Source organism: Salvelinus sp. IW2-2015, linkage group LG34, assembly GCF_002910315.2.
Source record: "Salvelinus sp. IW2-2015 linkage group LG34, ASM291031v2, whole genome shotgun sequence".
Taxonomy (NCBI): domain Eukaryota; kingdom Metazoa; phylum Chordata; class Actinopteri; order Salmoniformes; family Salmonidae; genus Salvelinus; species Salvelinus sp. IW2-2015.
Window position 1 is genome coordinate 2,509,855 of NC_036873.1, and position 14,594 is coordinate 2,524,448.

A 14,594-nucleotide genomic window follows, 5' to 3' on the forward strand; every position below is an offset into this window, starting at 1 on the left:
GGTAAAAAAACGATTGCAAAGCTGTGCAAAGCTGTCATCAAGGCAAAGGGTGGCTACTTTGAAGAATCTCAAATATAAAATGTATTTTGATTTATTTAACACTTTTTTAGTTACTACATGATTCCATATGTGTTATTTCATAGTTTCGATGTCTCCACTATTATTCTACAATGTAGAAAATAGCTGTGCCGTTGAGGAACTAGAGCAAACACACGTGTAGTTGGTCTGTTCGGAACACAACCCTGCATCACCGCCATCACCAAATTACTGTCGTTTACGCAATCCAAAAACAGTCCATTATAAATCGTAATCTGGGTAAAGTGGGCWTAATCTGAAAGCTTGTTCTATTGCAATACGATCTTACAATGTTAGGCTTTCACAAGGTAATTGAGAGAAACAGATCGTAATTTTGGTGCKCATAGAAAGGAGTCATGAGTGCATTCAGGTGCATGTTCAGCTGTGAGTTTTCTTCACAATAAACAAACATAGGCTCAGTCTGTTCAGAAGAAGCCAGGGTATGACTACTAGAGGTCGACCGATTAATCGGAATGGCCGATTACACCTTTATTTAACTAGGCAAGTCAGTTAAGAACACATTCTTATTTTCAATGACGGCCTAGGAACGGTGGGTTAACTGCCTTGCTCAGGGGCAGAACGACATATTTTTACCTCGTCAGCTCGGGGATTCAATCTTGCAACCTAGTCCAACGCTCTAACCACCTGCCTCTCATTGCACTCCACGAGGAGCCTGCCTGTTACGCGAATGCAGTAAGAAGCCAAGGTAAGTTGCTAGCTAGCATTAAACTTATCTTATAAAAAGCAAATCAATCAATCAATCATAATCACTAGTTAACTACACATGGTTGATATTACTAGTTTATCTAGCGTGTCCTGCGTTGCATATAATCGATGCGGTGCGCATTCGCGGAAAAAGACTGTCATTGCTCCAACGTGTACCTAACCATAAATATCAATGCCTTTCTTAAAATCAATACACAGAAGTATATATTTTTAAACCTGCATATTTAGCTAAAAGAAATCCAGGTTAGCAGGCAATATTAACCAGGTGAAATTGTGTCACTTCTCTTGCGTTTATTGCACGCAGAGTCAGGGTATATGCAATAAAAATAAACGTTTTCGAAATGATAGTTTCCGGACTCTACCATATTAATGACCAAAGGCTCGTATTTCTGTGTTATTATGTTATAATTAAGTCTTATTTGATAGAGCAGTCTGACTGAGCGATGGTAGGCAGCAGCAGGCTCGTAAGCATTCATTCAAACAGCACTTTCATGCGTTTTGCCAGAAGCTCTTCACTGTGCTTCAAACATTGCGCTGTTTATGACTTCAAGCCTATCAACTCCCGAGATTAGGCTGGTGTAACCGATGTGAAATGGCTAGCTAGTTAGCGGGGTGCGCGCTAATAGCGTTTCAAACGTCACTCGCTCTGAGACTTGGAGTAGTTGTTCCCCTTGSTCTGCATGGGTAACGCTGCTTTGAGGGTGGCTGTGTTTCTCGTTCGAGCCCAGGAAGGAGCAAGGAGAGGGACGGAAGCTATACTGTTACATTGGCAATACTAAAGTGCCTATAAGAACATCCAATAGTCAAAAGTATATGAAATACAAATGGTATAGAGAGAAATAGTCCTATAAATACTATATTAACTACAACCTAAAACCTCTTACCTTGGAATATTGAAATCTCATGTTAAAAGGAACCACCAGCTTTCATATGTTCTCATGTTCTGAGCAAGGAACTTAAACGTTAGCTTTTTTACATGGCACATATTGCACTTTTACTTTCTTCTCCAACACTTTGCTTTTGCATTATCTAAACCAAATTGAACATGTTTCATTATTTATTTGAGGCTAAATTGATTTTTATCGATGTATTATATTAAGTTAAAATAAGTGTTCATTCAGTATTGTTGTAATTGTCATTATTACAAATAAATTAAAAATATATATATTTTTTTAAATCGGCCAATTAATCGGTATCGGCTTTTTTGGTCCCCCAATTATCGGTATGGAAAAATCATAATCGGTCGACCTCTAATGACAACATGTCATCTTGTAACTGTACATCAAACATAGTGATCATAAACATCGAGTCATCTTAATTTACTGCATTTCCCTCAGTCAAAACCCATACATGTTTGCTTATTAGTGCCCAACTCTGCCATTTTCAAACTGTATATGGTTATGTATTTAAGTGTTAAATACTCCATATAAAAACCTCACATGCATGTCAACAAAAAATCTGTATGAACTTGATAAAACTGCATTCATTTTCTCATTAAGTAGTTGGAAGTAATGAAATAGGCATTTATAAACATATCGCTTACACAGTACAAGCACAATATACAACAGACTTTTAAGGCWTGTAGATCACACAATGCCTGGATGCATTATTCAACCCAGGAATATTCAACACTGAAATCTATTAGGGAAWGGGGAATACCTAGTCAGTTGTACAACTGAATGCCTTCAACTGAAATGTGTCTTCCACATTTAACCCAACCCCTCTGTATTACTCGTTATTCCAAATGCATCTGCGGATATTTTCTGCTGACAACAATGAAAATTCATCTTTGACTTTAATGCAGCATTTGATCTACACGTCAGAAGCGATCAAGTGGAATGGTTACTTTCTATGTTATAGAGTGGAATGGTTTTTCTGCTGGTGTATCCTGAGGTAGCTCCTCTCTGAGAACTTCTTCCCGCAGTGCGTACAGGCGAACGGCCGCTCTCCCGTGTGGACCTTCAGGTGCATCTTCMGGTTGCTAGCCTGGGCGAAGCACATCTGACACTGGGGGCAGCTGTAGGGTTTCTCCCCTGTGTGGACCCTCTGGTGCCTCTTCAGGTGCCCAGCCTGGGCGAAGCGCATCTGACACTGGGTACAGCTGAAGGGTTTCTCCCCTGTGTGGACCCTCTGGTGCCTCTTCAGTTTGCCAGCCTCRGTGAAACGCATGTGACACTGGGTACAGCTGAAGGGTTTCACCCCTGTGTGGACCCTTTGGTGGATCTCCACCTTCTGGAGGCAGCTGAAGCCTTTGTTACAGAACATGCAGAGGAACCGCTTCTCTTTACTACTGCCTGTTGTTGCTCCCCCTCCCAAAACCTTGGCCCCTTGGTCATTTGAGTTCAAAACCTGATCAAAAAGAATGTGTGAATCGGAATGGTCCATTGACTTGGACACTGGGTCGCGATCCCTGAGCGCATGTAAAGGGGAGTGGGTCTCGATGCTTGGATTTGTCTCTAAGCTTTCCCTGTAATCTAACAAATCTCTGCTCTGTGAGTGTCCTTCTCCTAAATTAGTATCGTCTACATTCCATGTCAGAGGAGCGTCACCCTCCACTTTCACCTCATCTACCACTATACCCTCCCCTGTCTTATCTAGGCACCCTTCAGAGTATACACTATTACTGTACCGGTTCCAGTCCCCTCTAGACAGATCAGTCTGTGTTTCTAAAATCAAGGGCATGTTGTCAGGGTCCATCTCTGTTGTGTAGGAACAAGACGGATCATTTCCCGTTTCTAACGCGTAACCTGAGTCCCGATGGGAATGAACCGTCCTCGGGATCGGGTTACCGTAAAGTAAATACTCTGACCCGGGAGCAGGAGGACAGCTTAGTCGCCTCAGCCCCAGTCTCTCTGGGTCTGATCTGTGGTCARATCCAGTGTGTAAGAGCCTGTGTGTTACAGTTAAAGTCTCGGTGTCTGTCTCTGACTTGAGGACAGCGTCCAGCATTCCACTGACCTCCGTGATGCTGCGTCGGGTCCTTGGATGGGGCGTGGTGGCGAGGTCCTCCGTGGCTACAGGGGGCGCCACGCCAGCCGCTGCTCTAGTCTGGATGTCTCGTAGGTCCTCTCCTTCAGTCCTGTCCTGTTTGACCAGAGACGATCCTCCAGAAGCCTCTGCATCTGCAGACTGACACATGAAGAGAGGAGGTTATTACCGATACAAGAGTAGCATTGGATAACAATGTCATAGGGAAGTTTCACAAGCTCCCCTATGGCAGATAAATAAGGATGTACATGTAAGCAAATTAATAATTGAGGGAAGCCTTTCTGAAATAAACGGGCCACAATTGATGTACTGTACATTTTTATGTTACATTATGACACTAACCTCTATCACAATAACATGCTGGGTTGAAGATCCACTTCCCTCATCAACAGTGATTGGTTGGTCATCTCTCCATGTATTGTGTCCTGCTGGCTTCACAGAGATCATGTGGCCTCCAGTGAGATGTCCTTCACCTGAGAGAGTGATTGGGGGAAAAGAGGTGGTTAAAGTTAGGTACTGTCAATGCTCAACGCTATATTGTACACTATTGACACTGGCTGTGTTCGAATACCCCTACTTTGATGCTGAAAGCTATCCTTTTCCATATTTTTAAGGAGTTGAAAGCTGCCCCCACCGGACTCAGCACCGAGGGAGAGGGAGGCCATAGCCGCATCCTGGAAGTGGTATGCGGTGATGGATGAGACGCTGCATGGGTTGCCACTCCATCAACCCACCAGTCATCATCTCCTCATCCTCCCAAGGTGCATCTGTGAGCTCCTCTCCCTCCCAGAAGGGTCCAGATGTGGGGGCGGGAGAAGGAGGTGACTTGTGTTTTACTTTCAACATTCAAAAATACACTTGCACATCAGAGCTATCTTGTTGCAGGTGCATGGTAACAATTAGATAAGTTAAAAATAAGGCCTCCCGAGTGGTGTAGCAGTTTAAGGCACTGCATCACAGTGCTAATGCGCCCATACAGCGTCGGGTTTGATCCCAGGCTGTGACCAGGAGATCCATGGGGCATCCCACAATTGGCCCAGCGTCATCCGGGTTAGGGGAGGGTTTGGCAGGCTGGGATTTCTCTAAAACGATGTTGGAGGCGGCTTATGGTAGAGAAATGACCATTCAATTCTCTAATAGATCTGTCTCATCGTGCTCTAGCAACTCCTTGTGGCGGGCCGGGCGCCTGCAGGCTAACTTTGGTCGTCAGTTGGACGGTGTTTCCTCCGACAGATTGGTGCGGGCATTGTGTCAAGGAGCAGTGCGGCTTGGCAGGGTCGTGTTTCGGAGGACGCATTGCTCTCGACCTTTGCCTCTCCCGAGTCTGTAGGGGAATTGCAGAGATGAGACAAGACCGTAACTACCAATTAGATATCACGAAATTGTGGTCACTTTTTTTTAAAGAATAATCAACAAAGAGGAGACTTGTAGAGGCAACTTTTTTTTAGGGCCACCAAAAAGCTAGGATTGGCCCTGTAGTGCATACTATCCAAAAACKGACCAAATCCCAATTCTGGATAACAAATCTGAACACATGCACAGAAAGGAACTGGCCGACTGACCCCACAGTCTCCGCCTTCTGCAAAATGTACCTCTTGCCATTCCTTTGTATTGGTCGAGGATCTTGACACTACAGGGACGACTGGCGCGGACGCGCTCTCTAATTGTCCTCTCTGCGCGCTCCCGTACCACCTTCAGTTCCAATAGCTGTAGTTTCCTACGCAATGTCCTGTTTTCTTTCTGGCTTTGAGTTATTTCCAAACGAAACACTGCATAGTCGTCGTCTACGAGTTTACAGATCTCWGCCACGGCTGCATTCGCTAGYACCTCCATGATGGAGGCTATTTGAGTGTGAAAAAACATTGTTAGCTAACGTTACTTAGATAACGTCTATCAACCAAGTCCTGTCTCCAACGTGAATTACAGACTACCTGAAGTAAGTATGTGATGTTGTGCCGTTAAATKAGTCATATTTTGAGTTCCAATGTGTTAATAAACGTCTAAATAACAACAATGCTAACGTGTAAATTGTTCTTGGTAAACGTCCACTTCCGGTTACGCACTGAAAATAAATTATTTTGGGTTGGCGTCATTGCTCAAAGGGTGTGGTTAAATGAAAAGCAATGCGCGCTGTTCTTTGAATTACGGTACTGTTTATTACATTACACATCAGGATTGTGATCAGTATCTTTCAAGCTGAGAGCAGATTTGTTTATTAAGAACAATGTGTTAGCAAGAATAGAGTAGGTATGTATAGAACGACTTTATTCCATCTACAACACCTCAGTAAGTTACATATTAAACTGGCCTTATTATAGCCTAGGTCTACTATATATTCTATGGTATATTGGCGATCACACAATTTAATGTGCATCCTGCCACCTACGCGGGATGGAAATAGGATTCCCCAAAAACTTAACAGAAAAACGTTTTATTTTTTTCATTTAACTATAAATAAATTAAACAGAGCCTATCCCTACACGGGCTCATGTTGAACCTGGGAGGGTGGGTCTTCCGGCGCCAGTACCCCTTGCAAGTCTTTCAATTAAAAATCCTTGTGACCCAAAAACGTTTGTTGCTGCCACAATCATGTCTAATTTATTCTAATTCTTTGAGACTTGCGCGGTACAGTTTWACTGTGGCAAAGAACGCAACAAAATCCACATTTTTAACACAGGGTATCATTGGTCTGGCCGCAAATATTTACTACAGGCTGTGGTGTATCCACTACCATCGTCACTGGCATCATTTGTTTTCTCAATTATTTTGATYGCCTCCGCATAGAAGATTATATTGACCGCTCTAACTTTTGCCACTTCAATCTCCACCCTTACAGGGCACTCCAGGAACTCAGGATCATAATCCCCACCACAATTGCATCAACGTCGTCCTTCTACACACCGTTCTTCACTATACTCTGTTCGTCTGCACACACTTGAAACTTGGCCAAATCCTTTACAATTCTTACATTGCAGGGATTTAGCGACGAAAGTTCTTACAGCGTGTCTCACATAACCAAGCTTTACATGAATAGGTAATTGCTCTTTATCAATAAAAAAAAATTAAAATATTCACAAGGCCGACAGACTTTTTTACCCCCATTCACCCAGCGGGCCAGACGCCGGGAACCAACCACACCAGGAATTCTCTTCAGGTATTCAACCTGAACATCCATCGTCACCCCTGAGATGACTCCTTTAACGGGTGCTCTACTCCGAAGTTCAAAACACAAAACTTCTGTTGTCTGGATTATTTTGAAGCCCACTGCAATCTTCCTCTGCTCTTCAGAAATACAATGAATCAAAATAAGACCACTCCTGGTCACTCTGTTAGACTCCACTTTTCCAAGCGCATACTTCACCATTTGACACCTCAAACGGGTTTCCCACATATGCATCCTTACTCAACAAACGCCGCCCAACAAGAAGCTATTCATTATCATTTACATACGTATCAATTCCACACCTGGATTGTGAAACATTTGCTTATTATTATTTTCAAAACATTTCAGGCTCAGTCTAATTGGTTGCTGATCATTGCTATACAACCATTTTCAGGTCTTGCCATATATTGTCAAGTAGATTTAAGTCAAAACTGTAAGCCGGCCACTCAGGAACATTCACTGTCTTCTTGGTAAGCAACTGTAGTGTTAATTTGGCCATGTGTTTTAGGTTATTGTCCTGCTGAAAGGGGAATTCAGACAACCAGCAGATGGAACCAGGTTTTCTTCTGTGCTTAGCTCCATTCCATTTTTATCCTGAAAAACTCCCCAGTTCTTAATGGTTACAAGTATACCCATAACATGGTGCAGCACCACTATGCTTTAAAATATGGAGAGTGGTACTCGGTAATGTATTGGATTTTCCCCAAACATAACACGCTGTATTGGGGACATAAAGTTAATTGCTTTCCCAATTTTCTTTGCAGTAATAGTTAAGTACCTTGTTGGAAACAGGATGCATGTTTTGGACTATTGTTATTCTGTTCAGGCTTTGTTCTTTTCACTCTGTCAATTAGGTTAGTAGTGTGGAGTAACTACAATGTTATTGATCCATCCTCAGTTCTCCTATCACAGMCATTAAACTCTAACTTTTTAAAGTCACCATAGGCCCCACCATGGTGAAATCCTTGAGTGGTTTCCTTCCTCTCTGAGTTGGAAGGGTGCCTGTATCTTCAAAGTGACTGGGTGTATTGATACACCATCCAAAGTGTAATTAATAACTTAACCATGCTCAAAGGGATATTCAATGTCTGCTTTTGTTTACCCATCTACCAATAGGTGCCCTTCTTTGTGTGGCATTGGAAAACCACCCTGGTCTTTGTGGTTGAATCTGTGTTTGAAATTCAATGCTCGACTGAGGGATCTTACATTTATCTGTATGCGTGGGATAGTCATCCATGAAACTTATTATGAAAGTTTTTACACCTGAACTTATTTTGGCTTGCCATATAACAAATTGGTTGAATACTTATTGACTCAAGACATTTCAGCTTTTCATTTTGTATTAATCTGTAAACATTTAAGAACATAATTCCACTTTGACATTATGGGATATTGTGTGTAGGCCAGCGACAAATCTCAATTGAATCCATTTTAAATACAGGCTGTAACACAAAATGTGGAAAAGTCAAGGGGTGTGAATAGTTTGAAGGCACTGTATTTCAATGATATTTAAATAAATGTCAAGACACTGTCTGTCTTTTTTGCCTCTATATATTTCATGTGTAGCCTAACAGGCAAGGTGCCAAATCTAGATTCAGTGCATTATTATAGGATCAAATAAAATAACATTTTATTGGTTTTGTACACATTTTTCAGATGTTATCCCAGGTGCAGCAAAGTGCTTCTGTTTCTATCTCCAACAGTGCAGGGATACCTAACAATACACACACAAATAAATCATTAAGGGTAAGCATTAGAATAAGCCCCCTCAATATTTRCAGCCCTTGGTGATATTTCTAGTTGCTTTTTGTGGAATAATCATAATAAGATAAGATTTGAATGGAGAACGCTGATCTGAGAGCAGGGCTGCCTTTCTTTTGATCCTATCAGTATCGACACATGCCTCAACGACGCTCTTAGCGAACGTTCTCTGCCTGGTGTTTTGGGAAAYGCATGTTACATCTTCAGCCATTGCAGGAAAGATGCGTCGTTAAACGCAGAAGCCCAAGTGCCATCGCTGTCGGGAAACCGGGCCCACAGCGACTTACCGTGGTGAGTGCATACATTTGTCAGTTGTAGCCTTCATCCTGTGAAGGATGGTTTTGTTCTCTTTTAACATAAATATATGCCTTATAGAAGTAGGACATGTTAATCACAAAACATAGTGTGACTGCAGAAAAGCTGTTGTTAATCTAGGGTGTCGACTGTCCAAACCACAAGGTTGAGACAAGATGGAAAAATGCTGAATAACAAGAAAACAGGAACTGAGGAATGTATAGAAACCAACAAATCAGTTCAATCTTCACAAACAACATTCCGGACATTTGAATCCTGAGTGCTGTGTCTGGGCACCACCGATAGGCTAGCAAGTTTAAACCACGCTAAGCCTCTACTGTGACAGGCCAACTCTAAAGTTGGAACTACCTCTGTCACAGTATAAAAGAAGATGTCTGTACTATTTCAGTCAGTTCTCTGCTTTACCCTGCGTGGTGATACAGTGAACCCGTATATACGAAAATTGCATTTACCATTCTGAGCTTATGTTAAATAAAAATACTTAAAGTATATTCGGTGACTTTGAATCACATTTTATCCTGATACCAGATTTGATTGACGCAACCTTTGACAATCCGTCTTTCCAGTTGTTTGGGAGATGGGACTCCTGTATTGGCCTGGTCAGCCTTTGAAATGTGAGTTTTCCATCTTCTAGACTGGCTGGCCGTCAGGATTTGAGAGCACAGGCTACCCTAAGAAGTTGAGGCAAAATAACTAAACAATTTTTTWAAATTATCACCTGAAACAAAATGTCATATTTACAATCTCCCAAAATAAATGTGATCACTGACGAGAGACAGGCTCTTCTCCATCTTGCGTTACTAACACTACACCTGTCTGTTCAGTAGCGGTGCAAGACTCTGTGAAGATGACGTACGCCGTAATTAAATAAATCACAAAGTAAATGGGCCGTCACTGAGGTAGCATGCAAGGCAGAGCAACGCAAAGTGAAGAAAAGCAAGCATGGCATAAGCAAAGCAATGCTACCCCTGCCTCTTCTGTACAGGAKATAGTATCATGCAATGGGAACAGAAGGGAGGAAGTTATGTTGTGTAGGATGAGATTAGGGCATACAGGATTGTATTGTTCTTTTAAATTGATAGGGAAACATGGTACTGGAATGTGTGAATGGTAGAGGAAACGGTTGAACATGTATTATTTAGTGAATTTCTGACGTAGAAAGGAATATAATTTGATAGTGTCATAGAGGTTGGATGGGGTTTGGGTGGATATTTTGGGTGAGGGGATGGGAGCAGTGAGGTTTGTAGTTTMTTTTATTATAAATCCATGTTTAGTTTAAAAGCRACTCAAAACGCCGATTTGCAMGTGTTTTTCTGTTGCTCATTGAAATCAAATTTTTGTAGTCTTAGAAATGTGTTTATTGACCGATTCTGCATTTTGTTAACGTTTGTCACCCATGAGACACTGTAGACACCGAAGCCTATTTCACTTCCTCAGAATCCCCCAAAATAATCTAAGATAACTCAATAAATCTGTGATATATTTTGACGTTTTTACCGAGGATGTTTTGGTTGCGCAATTTTACATATAACTAAGGTGTTTGGTGCAGAATTTCTCAAGTAAAAAAAAAAGCGCAGGGTGTTGTATTATGTTAACAAAGTCRGAGCTGCTAGGCAGCTCACCCCTTGTGACTCATGGATGTTCCAAACTCCGTTTTAGTCAAGACTGACTTTGTCACCAAAATGATCCTATTTACACTTTGTAGTCAATTTTGACACTAGAATAACGGTTAGTGATTTATATCGATGCCACAGGCCGTTTTTCAAAGGGATCCGTTGCTTTTTAAAGGCAGTCGCTCTTTAATAAGAGAATATAGTAGCGTCCCTCATGTCGGTTCAACGTAATTCCATTGAAATTACGTGGAAACCACGTTGATTCATCCAATGTGTGCCCAGTCTGGTAGGGAGCCTAACCGATGTGAAATGGCTAGCTAGTTAGTGGTAGTGCGCGCTAATAGCATTTCAATCGGTGACGTCACTCGCTCTGAGGCCTTGAAATAGTTGTTCCCCTTGCTCTGCAGGGGCGGTGGCTTTTGTGGAGCGATKGGTAAYGATGCTTCGAGGGTGGCTGTTGTCGATGTGTGCAGAGGGTCCCTGGTTCGAGCCCAGGTAGGGGTGAGGAGAGGGACGGAAGCTAAACTGTTACACTAACACTTGAGTTGGAGCCGTCCCAAAATTGACCTGGGGCTTTCCCACCTGGATCCATATCTATACATTCATTTTTTAAATAATACATTTTTTAAAACCCGTTCCAAACGGACCCAAGGAGAACTAAACCACTTTCGGAACTGGTCGGATCCTGACCCGGCCCAATCTGAGTGAGGGAAGTAKCAGATTTGTATTTATTTTTATGTTACTTTATTAACCGACTGATAAAGTGTGAGAGGAGGGAGAGAGAGGTGCCGCTCTAGACAGAGGGGAGAGTACTGTGAGCAGGGAGGGAGAGATGGCAACCAAGCCGAYTKGCGCTAATGGTGCAAGACAACTGGGAACTCAGAAAAATACGAGGTCAAGTCATGATGTCAGTGGTCTTCAGGTCAGAAAGTTGGAGCTCTTGAAAGATGCCCGAGTTCGAGTTGGAAAACTATTTTTCTCAGTMGGAGCTAGTTTTCTTTCAGAGTTCCCAGTTGTCTTGAACACACAAGTCGGAAGTCTCTGATTTCCAAGTTCCTAGTTGTTTTGAATGTGGCATTATAGCTAGGTTATTTATCCTCAAATATGATTACGTAGTACTTGTCTTGACTGCATCAAACTGGGAGAAGCTAGTTAAGCTAGCTAGCTAGGCGAATTGAGGCTCCAGTGTGTGCTTTCTCATCCTACAGTTACAAATAACTCCATTCAGAATATTAAGTAGCAACCTACCTGTTGACTCTTGGTCGTTGTAGCCTATCCTTCTTCTTTAACTTTTAATTCCATCTTCCATTGATTAGATATCTTTTAACTTTTGCCAGACAGGCTCTATGACTGTAGCCTATTGCAGCTTTGATGAATTATGATTGGCCAACAACAACAAGCTATATGCGCCACGCTCCACTCTCGTGAAAAGCAAGAGCAGCAGCATAAATTATAAAAATTCTCTACTGCAGCAGTCGCGTTCAGGTATGTACGGCCCTTCCGGACAAGTCAGTTAAAAATTACACATACCCCAGACCCTTGACAATCAGATCCGACCCAGACCTGTGACATTTCGAATTCATGATCCGGACCCGCTTGGTCCCGAATCTGGTATTCAGGTAGAGGTGGATCTGTGAAGACCTCTAGCTCTAGCTCACACTCCAGTACAGTAGGTGGTGATGTACACTACCATTCAAAAGTTTGGGGTCACTTAGAAATGTCCTTGTTTTTGAAAGAAAAGCAACTTTTTTGTCCATTAAAATAAATCAAATTGATCAGAAATACAGTGTAGACATTGTTAATGTTGTACTATTGTAGCTGGAAACGGCCGATTTTTTTAATGGAATATCTACATAAGCATACAGAGGCCCATTTATCAGCAACCATCACTCCTGTGTTCCAATGGCATGTTGTGTTAGCTAATCCAACTTGATTATTTTAAAAGGCTAATTGATCATTAGAAAACCCTTTTGCAATTATGGTAGCACAGCTGAAAACTGTTGTTCTGATTAAAGAAGCAATAAAACTGGCCTTTAGACTAGTTTAGTATCTGGAGCATCAGCATTTGTGAGTTCGATTACAGGCTCAAAGTGGCCAGAAACAAATAACTTTCTTCTGAAACTCGTCAGTCTATTCTTGTTCTGAGAAATGAAGGCTATTCCATGCGAGAAATTGCCAAGAAACTGAAGATCTTGTACAACGCTGTGTACTAGTCCCTTCACAGAACAGCACAAACTGTCTCTAACTAGAATAGAAAGGAGTGGGAGGCCCCGGTGCACAACTGAGCAAGAGGACAAGTACATTAGAGTGTCTAGTTTGAGAAACAGATGCCTCACAAGTCCTCAACTGGCAGCTTCATTACATAGTACCCACAGAACACCAGTCTCAACATCAACAGTGAAGAGGCGACTCCGGGATGCTGGCCTTCTCGGCAGAGTTGCAAAGAAAAAGCCATATCTCAAACTGGCCAATAAGAAGAAAAGAATAAGATCAAAATAACACAGACACTGGCAAAATAACACAGACACTGGACAGAGGAACTCTGCCTAGAAGGCCAGCATCCTAGAGTCGCCTCTTCACTGTTGACGTTGAGACTGGTGTTTTGCGGGTACTATTTAATGAAGCTTCCATTCAAATACTTGAATCAGTTATAGAACCCATTGGCCTTTATGGTTGTGAGGTCTGGGGTCTGCTCACCAACCAAGACCTCACAAAATTGGACAAACACCAAATTGAGACTCTGCATGCAGAATTCTGCAAAAATATCCCCTGCGTACAACATAAAACACCAAATAATGCATGCAGAGCAGAATCAGGCCGATACCCGCTAATTATCAAAATCCAGAAAATAACAGTTAAACTCTACAACCACTTAAAAGGAAGCGATTCCCAAATCTTCCATAACAAAGCCATCACCTACAGAGAGATGAAGCTGGAGAAGAGTCCCCAAAGAAAGCTGGTCCTGGGGCTTTGTTCACAAACAGACCAGAGCCCCAGGACAGCAACACAATTAGACCCAACTAAATCATGAGACAAGAAAAAGATAATTACTTGACACATTGGAAAGAATTAACAAAAAAACAGAGCAAACTAGAATGCTATTTGGCCCGAAACAGAGAACACAGTGGCAGAATATCTGACCACTGTGACTGACCCAAAATTAAGGAAAGCTTTGACTATGTACAGACTCAGTGAGCATAGCCTTGCTATTGAGAAAGGTCGCCGTAGGCAGACCTGGCTCTCAAAAGAAGRCAGGCTATGTGCACACTGCCCACAACATGAGGTGGAAACTAAGTTGCATTTCCTAACCTTCTGCCAAATGTATGACCATATTTGAGACATATTTCCCTCAGATTACACAGACCCACAAAGATTTTGAAAACCAAATCCAATTTTTATAAACTCCCATATCTATTGGGTGAAATACCAGTGTGCAATCACAGCAGCAATATTTGTGACCTGTTGCCAAAAGAAAAGGGCAACCAGTGAAGAACAAACACCATTGTAAATACAACCCACATTTGTTTATTTTCCCCTTTTTTTATTTTAACTAGTTAAACATCGTTACAACACTGTATATAGACATATGACATTTTGAAATGTCTTATTATTTAGGAACTTGTTTGATTGTAATATTTACTGTTCACTTTTTATTGTTTATTTCACTTGCTTTGCAAACGATGTGTAATGAGCTCGCACTCCAAAACAGTAGGTGGAAACAGAGCTAGATAAGAGGAWTACATGAATAGCGGAGACCGTGACCAACGGACGTAACATTTTGGGGAGAGATTTTGCAGAGACGGGGATGGTGGTTGGAAGAACGCACTTGTTTGAAATTGAAAACTGTTGCGGTAGATTTTGATMAAGAATAACATCAAGACGAAGCAGCTGCATTATAAGTGGGATGCAATGTTGAGTGCTGATTGTACGGAGATTGTGACAACCGGTTAAAT

General features: G+C 42.0%; 4 protein-coding genes and 1 long non-coding RNA gene across 6 annotated transcripts in view; 1 reads left to right on the forward strand and 4 right to left on the reverse strand.

The window, feature by feature from the left end:
• LOC112067930 (uncharacterized) overlaps positions 1 to 3,828 on the reverse strand; it is a 24,845-nt gene extending 21,017 nt beyond the window's left edge. Inside the window, exon 1 of the mRNA XM_024134846.2 lies at positions 3,760 to 3,828. The gene's annotated coding sequence lies outside the window, so the exon portion shown is untranslated. The remainder of the gene's footprint in view (positions 1 to 3,759) is intronic.
• Positions 1 to 14,594, reverse strand: part of LOC111958311 (uncharacterized) — a 206,519-nt gene that overhangs the window by 125,829 nt on the left and 66,096 nt on the right. The window lies entirely within an intron of this gene.
• LOC111958395 (uncharacterized) overlaps positions 1 to 14,594 on the reverse strand; it is a 131,429-nt gene that overhangs the window by 93,659 nt on the left and 23,176 nt on the right. The window lies entirely within an intron of this gene.
• On the reverse strand, positions 2,106 to 5,652 carry LOC111958310 (uncharacterized). 2 transcript variants are annotated; one of them, XM_024134843.2, is made up of 3 exons: positions 5,382 to 5,652; positions 4,132 to 4,262; positions 2,106 to 3,930 (listed from the first exon to the last, which is right to left on the reverse strand). In XM_024134843.2, the coding sequence occupies exons 1-3, from the start codon at positions 5,650 to 5,652 to the stop codon at positions 2,656 to 2,658; spliced, it is 1,677 nt and encodes a 558-aa protein (XP_023990611.2). In that variant the 3' UTR covers positions 2,106 to 2,655. The 2 variants fall into 2 exon arrangements, with proteins under 2 accessions (XP_023990611.2, XP_070293303.1); XM_070437202.1 differs by having other exon boundaries at positions 4,132 to 5,113; positions 5,382 to 5,469.
• LOC139023670 (uncharacterized) lies at positions 5,643 to 8,485 on the forward strand. The gene is made up of 2 exons (XR_011474813.1): positions 5,643 to 5,725; positions 6,626 to 8,485. It is a non-coding gene; the product is annotated as an uncharacterized lncRNA (long non-coding RNA).